The sequence below is a fragment of the Chiloscyllium plagiosum genome, unplaced genomic scaffold (genome assembly GCF_037043375.1).
Source record: "Chiloscyllium plagiosum isolate Xiang-an unplaced genomic scaffold, Cpla_swu_hap1 HiC_scaffold_3, whole genome shotgun sequence".
In the NCBI taxonomy this organism is placed as follows: Eukaryota; Metazoa; Chordata; class Chondrichthyes; order Orectolobiformes; family Hemiscylliidae; genus Chiloscyllium; species Chiloscyllium plagiosum.
This window is the reverse complement of record NW_028270141.1, coordinates 21571754-21590037: the sequence shown is the minus strand read 5'-3', so window position 1 is coordinate 21590037 and position 18284 is coordinate 21571754. Positions and strand designations below refer to the sequence as shown.

General features: G+C 38.9%; 1 protein-coding gene across 10 annotated transcripts in view; it reads left to right on the top strand.

Moving 5' to 3' along the window:
- The window catches only part of kidins220b (kinase D-interacting substrate 220b), a 152593-nt gene that overhangs the window by 24829 nt on the left and 109480 nt on the right, over nt 1-18284 (top strand). For 8 of the 10 annotated variants that reach the window (XM_043678261.2, XM_043678313.2, XM_043678299.2 and 5 more), the window contains exons 5-7: nt 1121-1219; nt 4341-4442; nt 5390-5488. In XM_043678261.2, coding sequence (XP_043534196.2) covers nt 1121-1219; nt 4341-4442; nt 5390-5488 — 300 coding nt within the window. The remainder of the gene's footprint in view (nt 1-1120; nt 1220-4340; nt 4443-5389; nt 5489-18284) is intronic. The other 2 variants (XM_087977882.1, XM_043678271.2) reach the window with 1 other exon arrangement.

Below are 18284 nucleotides of genomic sequence, written 5' to 3'. Positions count from 1 at the left end.
CTCTCGAGTTTGATATGAACCTGTGTTTACGTGTCCATAAGTGTTGCTGATCCAGTCATACTGAAGAAGGATCACTAGACTTGAAATGTTATCTCTGTTTTTCTCTTCACAGATGCTCTCAGAATTGATTTTTCTAGCATTTTGTGTTTTAATTTGTTCCAGTCATTTGCTTCTTTGCTTAAGCAAGGAAGTGAAACAGAATGTAACCTCAAATGCACAGTCGGATCAGTTATGGTTTCATTGCAGAGCAAGATCAAGGGACTGAATAGTCAACTTCTGCCTGTTACTAGGGAGAGTGAGAAAGGGAAAAGGAGAAAAATGTTGTGTTCCAAAGGAACATTGCTTACACAGCGCTTGTAATACAGCTATAAATACTTTCTGTTAATATAAATACAAAGCCAGATCATGTTTTCAGTTTGTACTGGTGTTTTAGAACATTACAGCACAGGAACAGGCCTTCGGTTTACCATGTCTATGCCAACCATGATGCCATTCCAAGCTAATCCGATCTGCCTGCACATGTCCCTGTCCCTTTTATTCTCTGCCTGATCATGTGTCTGTCTGAGTACCTGTCATAATCTGCAACATGACTTGCCAACATTTATACTCCATAGCCAAACAGTGAAAGCAAGCATGTCATACATCTTCATTACCACCTTATTCACTTGTGTTACAACTTTCAGGTAGCTCTGGACATGCACCCTGAGATTCTATAATTAAATAATAATACAAATATAATTAAGCTAGTAAAGTGTCGAAGGTTCCTTGTAAAAATTGAACTGGTCCACATTTTTTAAAACAAAAAGAAGTTTGAAAATGAAATAACATTTAAAGGAAAATACTGTGGTCTGTCGTTCAGATGAGATCCATGTGGATTAAAAGTTGAATTTAACCAATACTTTATTGTTAGAATTTGGAGTTGGTCTATAGTTGAGGTAATAAGTGCATGCAAATTCTGATGTTGAATTTGATCTTCCTGGATGGACCATAACTTCCGGTTTTTTTCCTAATGTTTGTTTGTACTGGTTAGAACTATTTTTAATGTTTCTATTGTCATTTTTGTGAGGGGGTACAAAAACATCTTTTTAAAAGCTGCTAAATTTTAATTTGAATGTTGCAGGGTGGCTGGACTGCCCTAATGTGGACAGCATACAAGGGACATACAGAAATTTCTCGATTGCTTCTTCAGAAAGGGGCAAACCCAAATATTACTGGACAGGTGAGCAATTTGTTTCTGAATTACTGGGATCAACAATTTATAGCATGCAAAGATAAATCCACTGAAAAGTTGATTTAGATTTGCACATGTTATGTACAAGCTACTTGCAAACTAGAAATAATTGATGCAAACTATAAAGTGCACAATTGGTTCTAAGATTGCATTAACTGTCTGTTTCCTCCTGTGTGGAAAATATCTTTATTTACTGGATTACTTTGTTCTGACTTGAATCTCAGTCTTGGTAATTTTTTTAGACTTCTGTCAAGGATTGATAGGAAAAACCATACTTTTTTTTGTTGGTTGAAAATATTGGGTTGAATATTTTTGTTTATTAATCAGTTTGTAAGATATCATGGTGTCCAATAGGAATTAACAGAGCTAAAGCAGTTTGCTGATTCTGGAACACCTTTATCCTTCTTGAGAAAAGGAAAGATGGATTTGTTTGCGAGTTGACAAAGGATGCTCGACTATAACTTATTGTTTGAAATTTGACATTGAGCCAAAAATATGAAGTAGATCATGAAGGTTTGTAACTTGCTTGCCTTTCTAAATTGTTAATTTTTTAAAAAGCATAATTGTATTAAATTGCATTGAAGAGAAAAAGTGAGGATGATTTGAAATTATTCTGTAGCTGAGTTTAGCTTTCAAGGAGTTAAATTCATGGGATAGAAACTATGTAGATGGGAATCTAAATGTAATCTAACAGAGGCGGTGGTGTATTATTACTAGTAATCCAGTACCTTTAGGCTAATGTTCTGAGAGTTTGAATTCAAGACTCTCCATGGCGGCTGATGAAATCTCAATTGTTTTTAACAACTGGAATAAAAGGTTTTTTATTCACATATTTGTAGGACTTGGGTGTTGCTGGCTGGACAACACTTAGTACACATCTGTAGTTGCCCTTGAAAAACTGGTGGTTAACTGCCTTATTGAACTGCTAGAATCCATGTTCTGTAGATAGGCCCACAATGCTGTTAGGGAGGGAATTCCAGGGTTTTGGTCCTGCAACAGTGGATGAATGGCCATATATTTCTAAGTCAGGATGTGAGTGGCTGGGGGTGGAATTTGCAGGTGGTGGTGGTGTTCCCATGGCCTTCTAGATAGAGTGGCCTTACGTTTCAAAGATGAGTCTAAGGATCTTTTGGCAAATCTCTGCAGTGCATGGTGTAAAGCCTCTTGAGTGTTGTTCAAGCTGCACTCACCCAGGCAAGTGGGGAGTATTCCATCACACTGCTGATTTGTGCCTTGTAGATGGTATGCTTTGGGAGTCAGAAGGATGGTTACTCGCTGTAGGATTCCTAGCTTCTGACCTGCTCTTTGTAGGCTTTGTATTTATATGGCAAGTCCAATTGAGTTTCTGGCCAATGGTAGCCCCCAGAATGTAATTAGTGGGGGATTCATTGAAGGTAAGATCATTTGAATGTCAAGGGATGGTGGATAGATTGTCTGTCCTGTCTGTCCTGTCTGTCCTGTCTGTCTGTCTCTTATTGGAGATGGTCATTGGACACTTGTGTGGTACGATGTTACTTACTACTTTACAGCTAAGACATTGACCAGGTCTTGATACATTTGGTCATGGACTCCTTCAGTATCTGTAAAGTTGCAAATAGTGTTCAACCTTGTGCAATCATTGAGCATCCTCACTTCTGATCATGTAACCATTGTTAATTGTTGTAAAAAGACATCCTTTTTAGGAAAGAAAATTTGCCATCCTTAACTGGGCTGGCTCACATCTACCCCCAGATACACAGCAATATGGTTGACTCATAACAGCCTTTAAGGGCTATGAGGGAAAGGCAATAAATGATGCTCATCCTATGACTGAAAGAAAAGCCTCACTCCTCGACATTCCATTTATTTTTAAACTCATTCAGTGTAGTGTAAATTTTCAGTGTGTAACAAACAGATGGAATCAAAACATAAACCCTGCATATGTGGATCATGTATACAGTTCGCCTAAGATTTGATGAGTTGGAAAATAGCTGTACTATTTTGTTAAAATTATATAAACCATTTTTTGATCTAATAATAACTTCAGTTGCTGTTGTTAGCCATGCTAGAACCAAGTTTATGTATGTTTTGTTTGCTGCAAATGATATATTCTTTACTTGGGAACTTTTTCTTGTTTTAAAAACTAGTTTTGGACTACTGAATCACTTTAAGCTTTAAAGTAAAATTTGAACATATTATGGTCACTCTTTCCTGTACAATAAATATATTAATTATCCCTTTCTCATTGCATAATGTTAGTTTCAAATAATACGTTGCCTACTGCCTCCTTGACATTCTGATCTACTGTCTGTCTTGTGTGCATTTATACAAACTCATCCTTCACGCCATGATAGTAAATTTAATTTGCCCTGTTTTATATGAAGATTAAATCTTCTCCATCATTGCTATATCATCCTTATTAACTGCATCTGTAATTTATGGTTTTGTTCTCTGAACAACAGCAACCAAAAAGATTTTCTATCTCATGTTGTTTCTTAACTCCACCCAAACTGAGCCCACTTTTTTTTCTCTCTCTTTGACAGTAAAGGATTGAATAAAGACAGATTTACCCCATCTCCTTTTCCATTTTCTGACTCTTATCAAAGTTAGGAATCTTGCAGTACTTAGTTCCTAACCTCGATTGATTTGCTGTCTTGTTGCTGTAATTGATCTGAGATCAAACTTATTTCTATATTTGCTATTAATTCATCTAATTTGCTGTATAATCTTTATGCATTTTGGTAGTTTTTTAGTTTGTTTTTCTAATTTTTCCTGATATGATTTTGGTTACTTATATCTTCTTACTTTTTATTGCTTTCACTGCCCCTTCCAGACCCACTGTGCTTAATTTTACTCCAAATGCTTCCCTGCTGTATAAAGCCTTGATGTTTTCCTTGCTGTACTTGATTAAACTTTTTTTTTCCCTGAATCCTTTCGCCCAGTTACAAATACTTGCAGCAAACCTTGAAATTACTGCTAGATTCATAAAGTGAACTATCAAAGCTGGCTGTGTTTTACTTGTATATTTTAAATATGCACTTAATGAAATGCAATTTTTATCATTTTTTGTTTTCTCTTAAAACATCTCTGTTTTAATGATCAATTAGTGACAGATTTGCATTTTCGCCAGCAGTATAGCGTTTACCCTATTATTTGGGCAGCTGGACGAGGACATCATGAAATTGTTGAACTTTTGCTGCAACACAGCGCCAAGGTCAACTGCTCTGACAAAGTAAGTCTGTAATAGATAGCATAAAATACTTGCTACTGGCATTTGCATAGAAGTGCAACAAAAATATTATCTTCATCTGATAAATGCAGAACTAGTGGCACACTCCTAGTTACAAATTCCCAACCTGAAAAGGACCCATTTAACCCTACTTTCTATCTCTGATAAGTTGACTGTGTCACTGCTAATATTTTGCCTGAAACCCATGAGTTCTTAACTTGTTCAGTAAATTTTAAAAAAGCACCTTTTTGAAAATCTAAGTGGTTTTCCTTTATTGACACTACTTGTTGCAGTCTTAAAGCATTTTAATAAACTTGTCAAACACAATTTCCCTGCCACATTAGTAGATGATGGTTTTGTGGTCATCCCATCACTAGAAATTCACAGTCCTATATAATGTTCTGGGGACTTGAGATTGAATTGCAACTAGTAAAATTTGTAATCAATTAATACCTGTAATTAAAAGATATCTAGTCAAATGGCCATGGTTGGTTGTTGCAAACTCTCCGGTTTACTAATGTCTTTTAGGGAAGGAAATCTGCCATTTTTTTTACTTGATCTGGCCTACATGTAACTCCTGACCACAGATCTGACCAATTCCATACATTCAATCACTCCAAAATGAAAGAAACAGCACCCACAGTATTAAATGTACTTCTCAATTGCTCAGGAATGCAGCTTTTGACTCAGCTATAAATAATACTATTATAGTACTATAAATGGTTTCAAATCTTGTGTTTACCTTTTTTAATTGATTTGTGTACAAAACAATTGTAATCAGGACTTCAGAGAGGCAGTACACTTGACACTGAGGTTGGTTGCAAATAAAACCTGGTTCAAGGTTTTGACAGGTCTCACAAACCATGTTTATGTTGTCTTAACTGTATTATAGAATCTAAAGTATATTCACACAAGCTTAAAAAAATGTTTTTTTTCTAATTTTCTTTCAGTATGGAACAACTCCATTGATATGGGCTGCCAGAAAGGGTCATCTTCAGTGTGTAAAGCATTTGTTGGAAATGGGTGCTGATGTTGATCAGGAAGGAGCTGTATGTATTCCCAACAATTTATCCCTACATTTAATATGTATTTTAATGAGATTTAAATTATTATGTTGCTAAATATACACAATTAACTGTATTTGATTTTATGTTGAATTAAAAAATCTTTGGTGTGTAAGTACTATTTGGAATAGCTCTTTAATCAAGTTTGAGTTGTAAGTGAGTGCAGAATGATTCTTCCAAATTAAGAATTAGTTTATGTGGAATAATGCAAATGGCTTGCTATTTATGACTCTGATTTTTATGGGGCCATGCAATATGTTACTTCGATGTCGTCATTGTAACTTAAGTGTACTTAGTTATGAAAACATTGCAATATTAAATCTGGCAGATCTAGTGAAATAGTAAGAAGTAGATTGATTCAAAATGAATATTATTTCAGTATTTCAAGTAGACTATTCATTACTTTCCTCTCGTGTTTTGTGAAATGGAAAACTTAGTCTTTTAGAGAGGGAAGGTAACTTTACAAACAGTAGCTTTGTGATTTTTTTTCAGATGTTTGGGCTCGTGCATTCCCTCCTCCTCAACTTTGTTTTCCTGTTACCTGTCCCCTTTCTCTTCACTAATTAGTTTATCAGAGAGAGACTACCTGTCTCCACTTTATTTCATTGGTGTTCAATTGGGTGCAAGTGGTTATATTCTTGTGACATTTCTTTGGCTGAGAAACACCAATCTCGATTTTGTTAGCATTTTCCAATAGCACGTAGTCTGTAGACATGTAAATAGTATGTAATAGTAAATACAGTTCTTCATGCAAGCTGTTTCTAGAAGAGTGAGGTGCAGCTATTGTAGTACAACCTAAGCATGGATTAAAACAGTTCGCACAAGAGAGATCCAAAAACATACGAATTACAAAGAAAATAGGAGCAGGAACAGGCCATTTGGCCTGCTGCTGCTTTCATTATGATCGTAGCTGATCATCCAACTCAGCCTGTTCCTGCTTTGTCCCAATATCTTTTGATCCCTTTAGCCCCAAATGCTATGTTCAACTCCTTGAAATCAGTTTCAAATTGCTTTCTGTGATAGAAAATATTCAGGCTCTGAGTGAAGAAATTTCTCCACTCCATTTCAGCCTTTTTTTTCACATCTATTCTTAGACTGTGACTCCTGCTGGGTTCTCCTGCCATCAGGAATGCCCTTCAGCTACTCTGTCCAGTCTTATAGAATAGAATAGAATAGAATAGAATAAAATAGAATATCTACAGTGTGGAAACAGGCCCTTCGGCCCAACAAGTTACACCAATCCTCCGAAGAGTAACCCACCCATACCCATTCCTCTACCCTATTACTCTACATTTACACCAGACTAATGCACCTAACCTATATATTCCTGAATACTATGGGGGAATTTAACTTGGCCAATTCACCTAACCTGCACATCTTTGGATTGTGGGAGGAAACCTGAGCACCTGAAGGAAACCTGAGCACCCAGAGGAAACCCACACAGATACTGAGAGAATGTGCAAAATTCCACACACAGTTACCCGAGATTGGAATCAAACCTGGGTCTCATGCCGCTGTGAGGCATCAGTGCTAACCACTGAGCCACCGTGCTGCCCTTGATAGAATTTTATAGGTTTCTGTGAGGTACCATTTAATTCTTCCAAACTCCAGTGAATATAATCCTAACCTCTCCTCATATGTCATTCCCACTATCCCAGGAATCTGGTTGATAAACCTTCACTCCACTCCCTGTATAGTTACAGGACCCTTCCTCAGATAAGGAAATCAAAGCTGCATCCTCATTGCAGGTGTGGTCTCAGCAAGGCTTTGTACAATTACAGCAAGACATCCTGTTCTGTAATGAATCTTCTCACTAAGAAGGACACCTGCCTTTATCGCCTGCTGCTCATTCATGATTATCTTCAGCAACTAGTGCATGAGGATACCCAGTTGTCACTGCATACTCCCCTTTCTTAATATCTCAACATTTGGATGATCATCTACCTTTCTGTTTTTGCTAAAAAAAGTGAATAACCTCTCCTTTATCCACATTCCACTGCATCTGTCATGCATTTACCCATTCATTCAGCTTGTCCAAATCTCACTGAAGCGTTCCTTCACCCTCCTGACAGCTCACCCTCCCACTCAGCTATGTCATCTGAAAGTTTGGAGATATTGCATTTAGTTTTCACTTCCAAGTCATTAATATATTGTGAATAGCTGGAGTCTAAGCACTGATACCTGTGATATCCCACTAGTCACTGCATGCCATTCAGATAAAGACCCACTTATTCCTACACTTTGTTTCTTGTCTTATTTTTCCAACTTATTTTTTATCTATCTCTATGTACTATCCTCCGATCCCACGTGTTTTAATTTTATACAGTAATCTATGTAAGACTTTGTCGAAAGTCATCTTTGAAAACCCAAGTAAACCACATCCACTGGATCCCCTTCATTTCCTCAATTGGTTTCATCTTTGAAAAATTCCAGTAGATTTGTCAAGCATGATTTAGAATTCTGTGCTTACTCTGTCCAATTCAGTCCTGCCACTCTTTTCCAAATGTTTATCTGTTAATTCCTTTATAATAGACTCTAGCATTTTCCCCATTATTGATCCAGGGCGACATGATTGCTCAGTGGTTGGCACTACTGTCTCACAGTGCCAGCGACCCAGGTTCGCCTCCACACTCGGTTGAATATTTATGTGGAGTTTGCACATTCTCCCTTTTGTCTGTGTGGGTTTCCTTCATGTGCTCTGGTTTCCTCCCACAGTCCAAAGATGTGCAGGTTAGGTTGATTGGCCATGCTAAATTTCCCATAATGTCCAGGGATGTGTAGGTTAAGTGGATAAACCATGGTAATATACAGGGTTACAGGGATAGGGTAGGGAGTGGGTCTGGGTGGGATCCTCTTTGGAGGATCTGTGTGTACACATTGGGCCGAATGGCCTGCTTTCACGCTGCAGAGATTCTGTGATGTCAGGTTGACTAGTCTATAATTCCCTATTTGCCTCTCACCTTTAAATAGAGGGGTTACATTAGCTACCCATCAACAAGTAGGAATAGTTCCAGGGTCTATCGAGACTTGAAAGATGGTCAGCAATGCATCTGTTGATTTTCGGGTACTTTTTTAATTACTTTGGAATGATTACCAGACTCTGGAGATTTATCAGCCTTCAACCCCACGTTTTTGCCTACTTTGATAACCTTTCACTCTTAATTATCACGCATCTACATCTTAAAAATATTTAAAGACTCTGTTTCCACCACTTTTTCAAGAAGAGAATTTCAAACACTTCTGACCATCTAAGAGAGCGATTTCTCCTTAGCCGTGTCTTAATGTCCTTTATTTCTCCAAAAGGAGAAATCTCATGTTCGCATCCAGCCCTGTGTAAACTGCTCAGGATATTATATTTTGAAAAAAAGTCACTTTGTACTTCTCTTAACTAAAGTAGATATGACCCTCGTCTGCCCAATCTTTTCTTGCAAGACAACCCACTTTTTCTAGGTATTAGTCATTCTGAGTTACTTTTAACACTTTTTTTTTTGCATCCTTCCTTTAAATAGGAAGCCAACACTGGTTACAATACTCCAGATGTGGCCTCATCAGTGCCCTGTAAAGCTGACGGATGAAACTAGGACAAGAAGGCATAGCCTCAAAATTAGGGGAAATTAAGACTGTATTGAGAAGGAAATTCTTCACCCAGAGAGAGTTGTGAATCTGCGGAACTCCATGCCCAGTGAAGTAGATGAAGCTTCCTCATTGAATGTTTTTAAAGCTAAGATTGTTTTGAACAGTAAAGGAATTAAGGATTATGGTGAGAGTGCGAGTAAGTGGAGCTGAGGCCACGAAAAGATCAGCCATGATCTTATTGCGTGGCGGACTCAAAGGGCCAGATGGCCTACCCCTGCTCTTAGTTCTTCTGTTTACCTCTCCCTTTTGTATTCATTTCACCTTGCAATAAATAACAAACTCCAGTGGGCTTTCCTAATTACTTGTAGTATCTACATATTCCTCTTTTGTGATTCATGCGCATATCAAGGTCCCTTTTCAGTTCAGAATTCTGCAATCTTTCACCATTTAGATAATGTGCTTTTTAAAATTCTTCTTGCTGAAATGGACAGATTCACATCTTTCAAAATGCTCCATTTGCCAGACCTTTTGCCCACTGAATTAACCTATCTCTGTCTCATTTGAAGAGGATAAGAAAGCTATAAAATGTACCTATATACATTGTAACTTCACATTTAGCAACGTATCTTCCATTCCTTCGCCCAAGTCTTTTTTTATATTTTTTTTGATTAGATTACTTAGTGTGGAAACAGGCCCTTCGGCCCAACAAGTCCACACCGACCCTCCGAAGAGCAACCCACCCAGACCTATTCCCCTACATTTACCCCATCACCTAACGCTACGGGCAATTTAGCATGGCCAATTCACCTAACCTGCACATTTTTGGACTGTGGGAGGAAACCGGAGCACCCGGAGGAAACCCACGCAGACACTGGGAGAATGTGCAAACTCCACACAAACAGTTGCTTGAGGCAGGAATTGAACTTGGCACTGTGAGGCAGCAGTGCTAACCACTGTGCCACCATGTCACCTGGTAAAATGTTGACACTCCAGTTCAGATCGTTATGGCACTGCACTTTCTATACCATGCCACCTGGAAAAATGACTTATTTATGTTGACTGTTAGCTAGCCAATTGTCTATCAATGCCAGTATGGTACCCTCTATCATCTTATTATTCCACAATAATCTTTGATACCTTATCAACTGCCTCCTGTAAGTCCAAGTACAGTACATCCACTGGTTCTCTTTTAGCCAAAGTGAATTATTACTTCAAACAAATCCAATGAATTTATTTGTCATAATTTCTTTTTATAAAATTATGTTTACTCTACCTGATTACCTTGAACTTTTCTATGTGCCCGGCTAGAATTTTAATAATAGCTTCTAACTTTTTGCTTTCACGGATATCAAGCTAACTAGCCTGTAATTCCCTGCTTTCTAACTGCCTCGCTTTTTGAATAAAAGAGTTACATTTGCTAATTTACAATCATGAAACTTTCCTGATCTAGAAAAAAAATGGGAAATTAAAACAAATACATCAATCATCTCCACTAACCACTTTTTCTGAGACCCAAGGATGTAATCCACCAGGACTTGGGGATTTATTAGCCCGTAGCTCCAACAATTTCCTGGTGATTTTGTAATTTTTATTCCTCCCTCTCTTCAATTTGCTGATTTATTGCCATTTCTGAGATGTCACTTGTATTGTCTATACTGGAGACTGAGGCAAAATGTTGTTAATCTGCTATCCCCTCATTTTCTGTTATTGATTCTCGAGACTCACTTTTTAGAAGATCATTACCTATTTTGTTAACTGTTTTTAAATATCTATAGAAACTCTTGTTATTTGATTTTATATTTCTAGCTAACGTTAACATGTTATTAATCTTTTAGTCATTCTTTGTTTTTTCTATTCTGACCAACCTTCTCACCTGGTAGTTTTGTTTGCACAATTATATGATTTCTGTAAGTTTGACACCATCTTTAATTGGTTTAGTTCACCACAAATGGTGGGCCCTCCTGTTGAAATTTTTCATTCTTATTCAAATGTGTTTATTCTGAGTATTTTAAGATATCCTCTGAAATGGCTGCCACTGCACCTGTATTGACTTATTCCTTAATCTTGTTTGCTGGTTTGCTTCAGTTAACTCTGCTTTTGTGACGTCCTAATTGCCCTTATTCAAGTTTTAAAGTACTCGTCTTAGACACACACCCTGTCTGTGCCCTGTAGAGCCTTTTCATAGACGATCCCTCCCATAAATCAATCCCTCTGAATTTGAAATGAACTATTCCTGCTGAATCAAGTTTGTTGCAACGTGTGTCAATTAAGGGACTACACTTGCCTGCAGCTGCTGTATTATGATTTTCCATATATATTGCATGAGTTCAGTAATCATTGGAATTTGTTCTGGTTACTGCCGGCTCTCGTTGAATATCTGAACACAATATGTAGAAAAATCAAATAAAAACTCGCTACCATAATATTTTTAGTTATCCTTTTTCATCTCTGAACAAGTGGCTTTATCTTTACAAAATACAAATGATCTAATTTTTTTTTGTGGGTTACATGATAATTTTGATTTTTAAATTATCTGCCTGGTCTACTGAATGAAAAGTTCGTACAAAATTTACAGGAAATAAGTTCTTATCTGGAATCTGACTTGCCCATTTATCATATGGGCTGGGATCATAACACAAGCAATGATCTAAATTTAATGAAGAGGACGTAAACACCAGTTTCCAATTTTTCATTCATCAGTAGTGCAATGAAAATTTGTTAGTTCAGTTTGAATTTTGCATCTGTCTCACACTCTATAACCTGTGTGAAGGATGCGTGGGTCAAAAATAAATCAGCACATTGAAAGATGTTGATTGTGTATAATTGACTGCAAAAGTCTCTGAGCAATCATTAATTGTCAAACAACTATGAAATCTAATCTAATCTTTATTCTAAACCAAATCAATTCTTATTCTTTAAAAATGTGGAGACAAAGGGAATTGCTATCTAAAGGTATAAACCACTTGATAACCCTGACTTTTTACCATATACCGTGTTTACAGAGAAGGATCCACTGTATGTTACTTGCACTTTTAAAAATAGTGCACTTAAGAATGATATTTATTTCAAAGCTTTTGAGTTGTATCGATCCCAAACTGAATCTATCATTTTCATTCTTTTATGGGATAAAGATGGCTCATCTCTAATTGTCCTGTGAAATTACTGTTCTGACAGGCTATTCAGAGGAGTTAAGAGTATGTAGTGATTGGAACCAGGTGGACCTAGAAGTTCTTGATTGGGGTTGTTAACCTGGGCCACTCAGGAAAGCCTTGGCTGACCAACTTGGGGAGGCAACGGCCTCACAATGTTGTCACTGGGCTATTAATCCAGAAACTCAGCCCATGACCCAGAAATCTGGGTTCAAATCCAACCAATGCAGATGGTGGAATTTTAGTACAATAAAAAAATCTATAGCCAACAGATACCACAGTTAGGCGTTAATGTGAGGGGAGAAAAAAAGGTATAACCAGGAGATTTAGAATCTCCTCAGTGTAGGGCACAAAGGGACAAAATAAAAAAAAGCCAGGCGAATAGCAACTTCTCAATTGAGGGCTGACTCCGAACTGGCTGGCCACAGCCAATATACTGTGCAATAATAAATAAAAGGTAACTTGGTGACAGGATACTGCTTCTTTGCAGTTATTAGGATCTGAATCGCGTGTAGACCCGACCAGTTTAAGAAAGGCAGATTCCCTTTTCCTAAGGACGTAATGAACATGTTTTTATGAAAACTTGATTGTAATTTGACGTTGACAACAACACCAAGACTAACTTTCAATTTCAGATTTTATTAATTGATTTTAAATTTTATGCGTTGCATAGGTATATTTGAAACCCATTACCCTGAACATTTGCTTAGACCTTGAGGCTAGTTCACTGACATCACTACCATCCCAGTGCGCTTTGAAAGGTGGCTTGAAACAAGCACTCAAAATAAGGTGCAAACGTTTGTGGCTACAGTGGCAATTGGTGACCACAGTGTGACAAATATAATTGAAGTATAGCTAACCAGGAAAATAGAAGTGAAATTATTGAATCCTCATGATATTCTGAAGTGGTTTACATCTAGTGGTTTGCAGAATGCAAATGAGGCACTTAATTTTGCATGAAAGGAATGTTCCATAAACAGAAAGTAAGATCAGTAACAACTTTGTATTTAGTGTACTAAAACATCCCAAGATGCTTCACGAGTGTATTATGAAACAAAATTTAACGCAACAAAATAAGAACCAAAGATTTTGGAGGGAAGTGATGATTTTTAGGGCACAACTTAATGAAAGAAATGCAGAAAGGCTCAGTAGTTGGAGAGAGACTTTCCTGGGTAAAGATTACAATATCTGAAAGCACATCCAGCAGTAATGAAATGATTGAAGTCATCATTGAACAAGATTGGTGCTGTACAAATGTGAGAGTTTATCACTGGTTGAAGTTCCTGAGATAAGGAAAGGCAGCGATCTTGGACTTACAAGAATACAAAGCAAAGAAAAGAACTCTAAATCTGATACATTTTTAATTAGATATCTGCATAGATCAGTGAGTACAGGGTGATGGATGAGTAGAATTTAGTGCAGGCATCATAGTTCTAAGTTTGTGCGAAGATTTGTAGCTCGGGTGCTCGTTGTTGTGGTTCTGTTCGCCGAGCTGGAAGTTTTTGTTGCAAACGTTTCGTCCCCTGGCTAGGCGACATCATCAGTGCTTGGGAGCCTCCTGCGAAGCGCTTCTTTGATGTTTCCTCCGGTGTTTATAGTGGTCTGTCCCTGCCGCTTCCAGTTGTCAGTTTCAGCTGTCCACTGTCGTGGTTGGTATATTGGGTCCAGGTCGATGTGCTTGTTGATGGAGTTTGTGGATGAATGCCATGCCTCTAGGAATTCCCTGGCTGTTCTCTGTCTGGCTTGCCCTATGATAGTAGTGTTGTCCCAGTCGAATTCATGTTGCTTGTTGTCTGCGTGTGTGGCTACTAAGGATAGCTGGTAGTAGTGTACAAAATACCATGCAAGGACTGCACTAAACACTATATAGGACAAACAGGAAGACAGCTAACAATCCGCATACATGAACATCAACTAGCCACGAAACGACACGACCAGCTATCCTTAGTAGCCACACACGCTGACAACAAGCAACATGAATTCGACTGGGACAACACTACTATCATAGGGCAAGCCAGACAGAGAACAGCCAGGGAATTCCTAGAGGCATGGCATTCATCCACAAACTCCATCAACAAACACATCGACCTGGACCCAATATACCAACCACGACAGCGGACAGCTGAAACTGACAACCGGAAGCGGCAGTGACAGACCACTATAAACACTGGAGGAAACATCGAAGAAGCGCTTCGCAGGAGGCTCCCAAGCACTGATGATGTCGCCTAGCCAGGGGACAAAACGTTTGCAACAAAAACTTCCAGCTCGGCGAACAGAACCACAACATCATAGTTCTGCCTGACCTCCAGTTTATGAAGTGTTGGAATTGGAGTGAAAGTGGACTATCAATATTCTACCTCTATCACTGATTTTAATGCAACCTTGATAGATTAAAGTGACTTTGTAAAAGAGGACAACATTAATAAAAATAGCTGTTCATGGAACCACAAGTAAATAAGGATCAGACTGAACCTAAATTTACACAGTTATAAAAGGCACTAAACTTTGCTATCTCCTGGTTGATATGCAAATTACCTGCAGATTATCAGTTTGGGAGAATGCAATGACATCTATTCACACTCTGCTGCTGGCACAGCTCATCTCTTGCTGCAACCCTCGTTGTGGATGGAGGCTCATCTCAGGGTCAAGTATGACTCTGATGTTGTAAATGTTTAGTTTAGCATTTTGTTTAATTCTAATGTTTATTTGGTGGAAGTTTCAGCACATCCATCACGGATATAGTGAAAAGCTTGATAATTTTGAAATGATGGACGGCTGAGGTAAAGCTGAGTATTATCATAGAGTCATAGAGATATACAGCATGGAAACAGACCCTTCGATCCAACTTGTCCATGCCGACCAGATTCCCAACCCAGTCTAGTCCCACTTCCAGCACCTGGCCCATATCCCACCAAACCCTTCCTATTCATATACCCATCCAAATGCCTCTTAAACGTTGCAATTGTACCAGCCTCCACCACTTCCTCTGGCAGCTCATTCCATACACGTACCACCCGCTGGGTGAAAAAGTTGCCCCTTAGGTCATCATTCATGTCAGAACGCAAAAGGCTGATTAGCTTGTTTTTTGGTTTTACATGAGGTAAGGAGGTTGGTTAGCATGAAGGAAGAATGTACATTGCTCTTAGATCCTTTATATACAACTGAATAGGAAGTTGAATCTTCCTTAAATGTATTATGTTGTGAATCTGGCATGAACCACCACTTTCCTCAGCTTAATTCTAAAAATCTAATGTAATGGTTTTCCTGATCAGCTGTACCCTAGAACTCTGTCGGAAGTTAGGGAAGTGTTTGCTGGGCCTCTTGCTTAGATATTCGTATCATCAATAGTCACAGGTGAGGTAGACTGGAGGTTGGTTAACATGATGCCACTGTTTAAGAACGATGGTAAGGACAAGTCAGGGAACTATAGACCAGTGAGCCTGACGTCGGTGGTGGGCAACTTGTTGGAGGGAATCCTGAGGGACAGGATGTACATGTATTTGGAAAGGCAGGGACTGATTAGGGATAGTCAGCATGGCTTTGTGCGTGGGAAATCATTTCTCACAAACCTGATTGAGTTTTTTTGAGGAAGTAACAAACAGATTGATGAGGGCAGAGTGTAGATGTGATCTGTATGGACTTCAGTAAGGCGTTTGACAAAGTTCCCCATGGGAGACTGGTTGGTAAGGTTAGATCTCATGGAATACAAGGAGAACTAGCCATTTGGATCCAGAACTGGCTCAAAGGTAAAAGACAGAGGGTGGTGGTGGAGGGTTGGCTTTCAGACTGGAGGCCTGTGACCAGCGGAGTGCCACAAAGATCAGTGCTGGGTCCACTACTTTTCGTCATCTATATTAATGATTTGCATGTGAACATAGGAGGTGTAGTTAGTAAGTTTGCAGATAACAACAAAATTGGGGGTGTAGTGGACAGTGAAGAAGGTTACCACAGATTACAATGGGATCTCGATCAGATGGGCCAGTGGACTGAGAAGTTGCAGATGGAGTTTAATTTAGATAAATGCGAGGTGCTGCATTTTGGAAAGGCAAATCTTAGCAGGACTTATACGCTGAATGGAATGGAACAAAGTGACCTTGGAGTGCAGGTTCATACATTCTTGAAAGTAGAATCTCAACTGGATATGATAGTGAAGAAGGCGTTTGGTATGCTTTCCTTTATTGGTCAGAGTATTGAGTACAGGAGTTGGGAGGTCATGTTGAGGCTGTACAGGATGTTGGTTTGGTCACTTTTGAAATATTGCGTTCAATTCTAGTCTCCTTCAAACGGAAGGATGTTGTGAGACTTGAACGGGTTCAGAAAAGATCTACAAGGATATTGCCAGGGTTGGAGGATTTAAGCTATAGGGAGAGGTTGAATAGGCTGGGGCTGTTTTCCCTGGAGCGTTGGAGACTGAGGGGTGACCTTATGGAGGTTTATAAAATCATGAGGAGCATGGATAGGATAAATAGGCAAAGTCTTTTTGCTGTGGTGGGGAGGTCCAGAACTAGAGGGCATAGGTTTAGGGTGAGAGGGGAAAGATATAAAAGAGACCTAAGGGCAATTTTTTCACGCAGAGGGTGGTATGTGTGTGTGGAAGAGGAAGTGGTGGAGGCTAGTAGAATTGCAACATTTAAAAGGGATCTGGATGGGTATATGAATAGGAAGGGTTTGGAAGGATATGGGCCAAGTGCTGGCAGGTGGGACTAGGTTGGAGTTGGGATATCTGGTCAGCATGGATGAGTTAGACCGGAGGGTTTGTTTCTGTTCTGTACATCTCTTTGACCCTTGGGGATCTTATCACCTCTCGACGTCTCTTTCTCAAATTGAAATACAAGTAATTCCTCACTGCCTCCTAATAGTTTCTCACCTAAGTCTAATCTGTTTCTTGATCCATTTTTAACTTTTTAAATTTTTTTAATATTGCATATCATATCATAAAATAAATAACAATCCCATTCTCCATATGAAGATATTAACTAGGAACAGGAGTGACCATTGGCTCCTCTACTCTTCTCCACCATACATAAGACCATGATTGATCAAATTCCCACCTACCTCTCCAATAACCTTTCACTTGACTCCCTTGTTATTTAAAAATCCATCTACCTCTCCTAAAAGTACTCAATGACCCAACCTTCTACATTCCCAGCGATGAGAGTTCCAGAGACTTAATACCCTTGGAGAGTGTATTCCAAGAATTTGACCCAGCAATTGTGAAGGAACAGTGATATTTTCAAATCAGGATGGTGAATGGCTTGGAGGTGAATTTGCAAGTGGGGGTGTTCTCACTTATCTACTCTCCTTGACCTTCTGGATGGAAGTGGTTGTAGGTTTGGAAGGTGCTGTCTAAGGCACTTTGGTGAATTTTTGCAGTGTCATCTTGTAGAGCATACACAATGTTGAGTGTCTGTGTTGAAGATGTGGATGCAGTGCCAGTCAAGAGGGCTGCTTTGTACTGGATGGTGTCAAGCTTCTTCAGTCTTGTTGAAGATGCACCTATCATGCAAGTGGGGAATGTTGCATCACATTCCTGAATTGTGCCTGGTAGATGGTAGAGACAGGAGATTAATTACTCCTCAATGTTCTTGGTCTCTGATCTGCTCTTGTTGCCATGTATCTGTATTTATATAAGTCCAGTTGGGTTTCTAATCAGTAGTCACCCCAGAATGTTGTTAGTGGGGAAATCGTGATGGTAACACCATAGAATTTCAAGATGGTGGTGAGATTGTTTCTTATTGGAGATGGTCATTGCCTGACATTTGTGTGGTCTGCATGTTACTTGCATTTGCTAGCCCAAGTCTGAATGTTATTCAGATCTTGTTGTATTTGAACATGAACTGTTTCAGTATCTGAGGGGTTGTGAATAGTGCTGAACATTGTGCAATCATCAGCAAACATCACCACTTCTGATTTTCTGCTGGAGGGACTGTCATTGATCAAGCAACTGAAGATGGTTGGGTCTAGGACACTATCCTGGGGAACTCCTGCACAAATGTACTGTGAGCCAGCCAATCCTGTATTTTAACTAGGGACGACTTGATCTGCAGTCAAGAGTG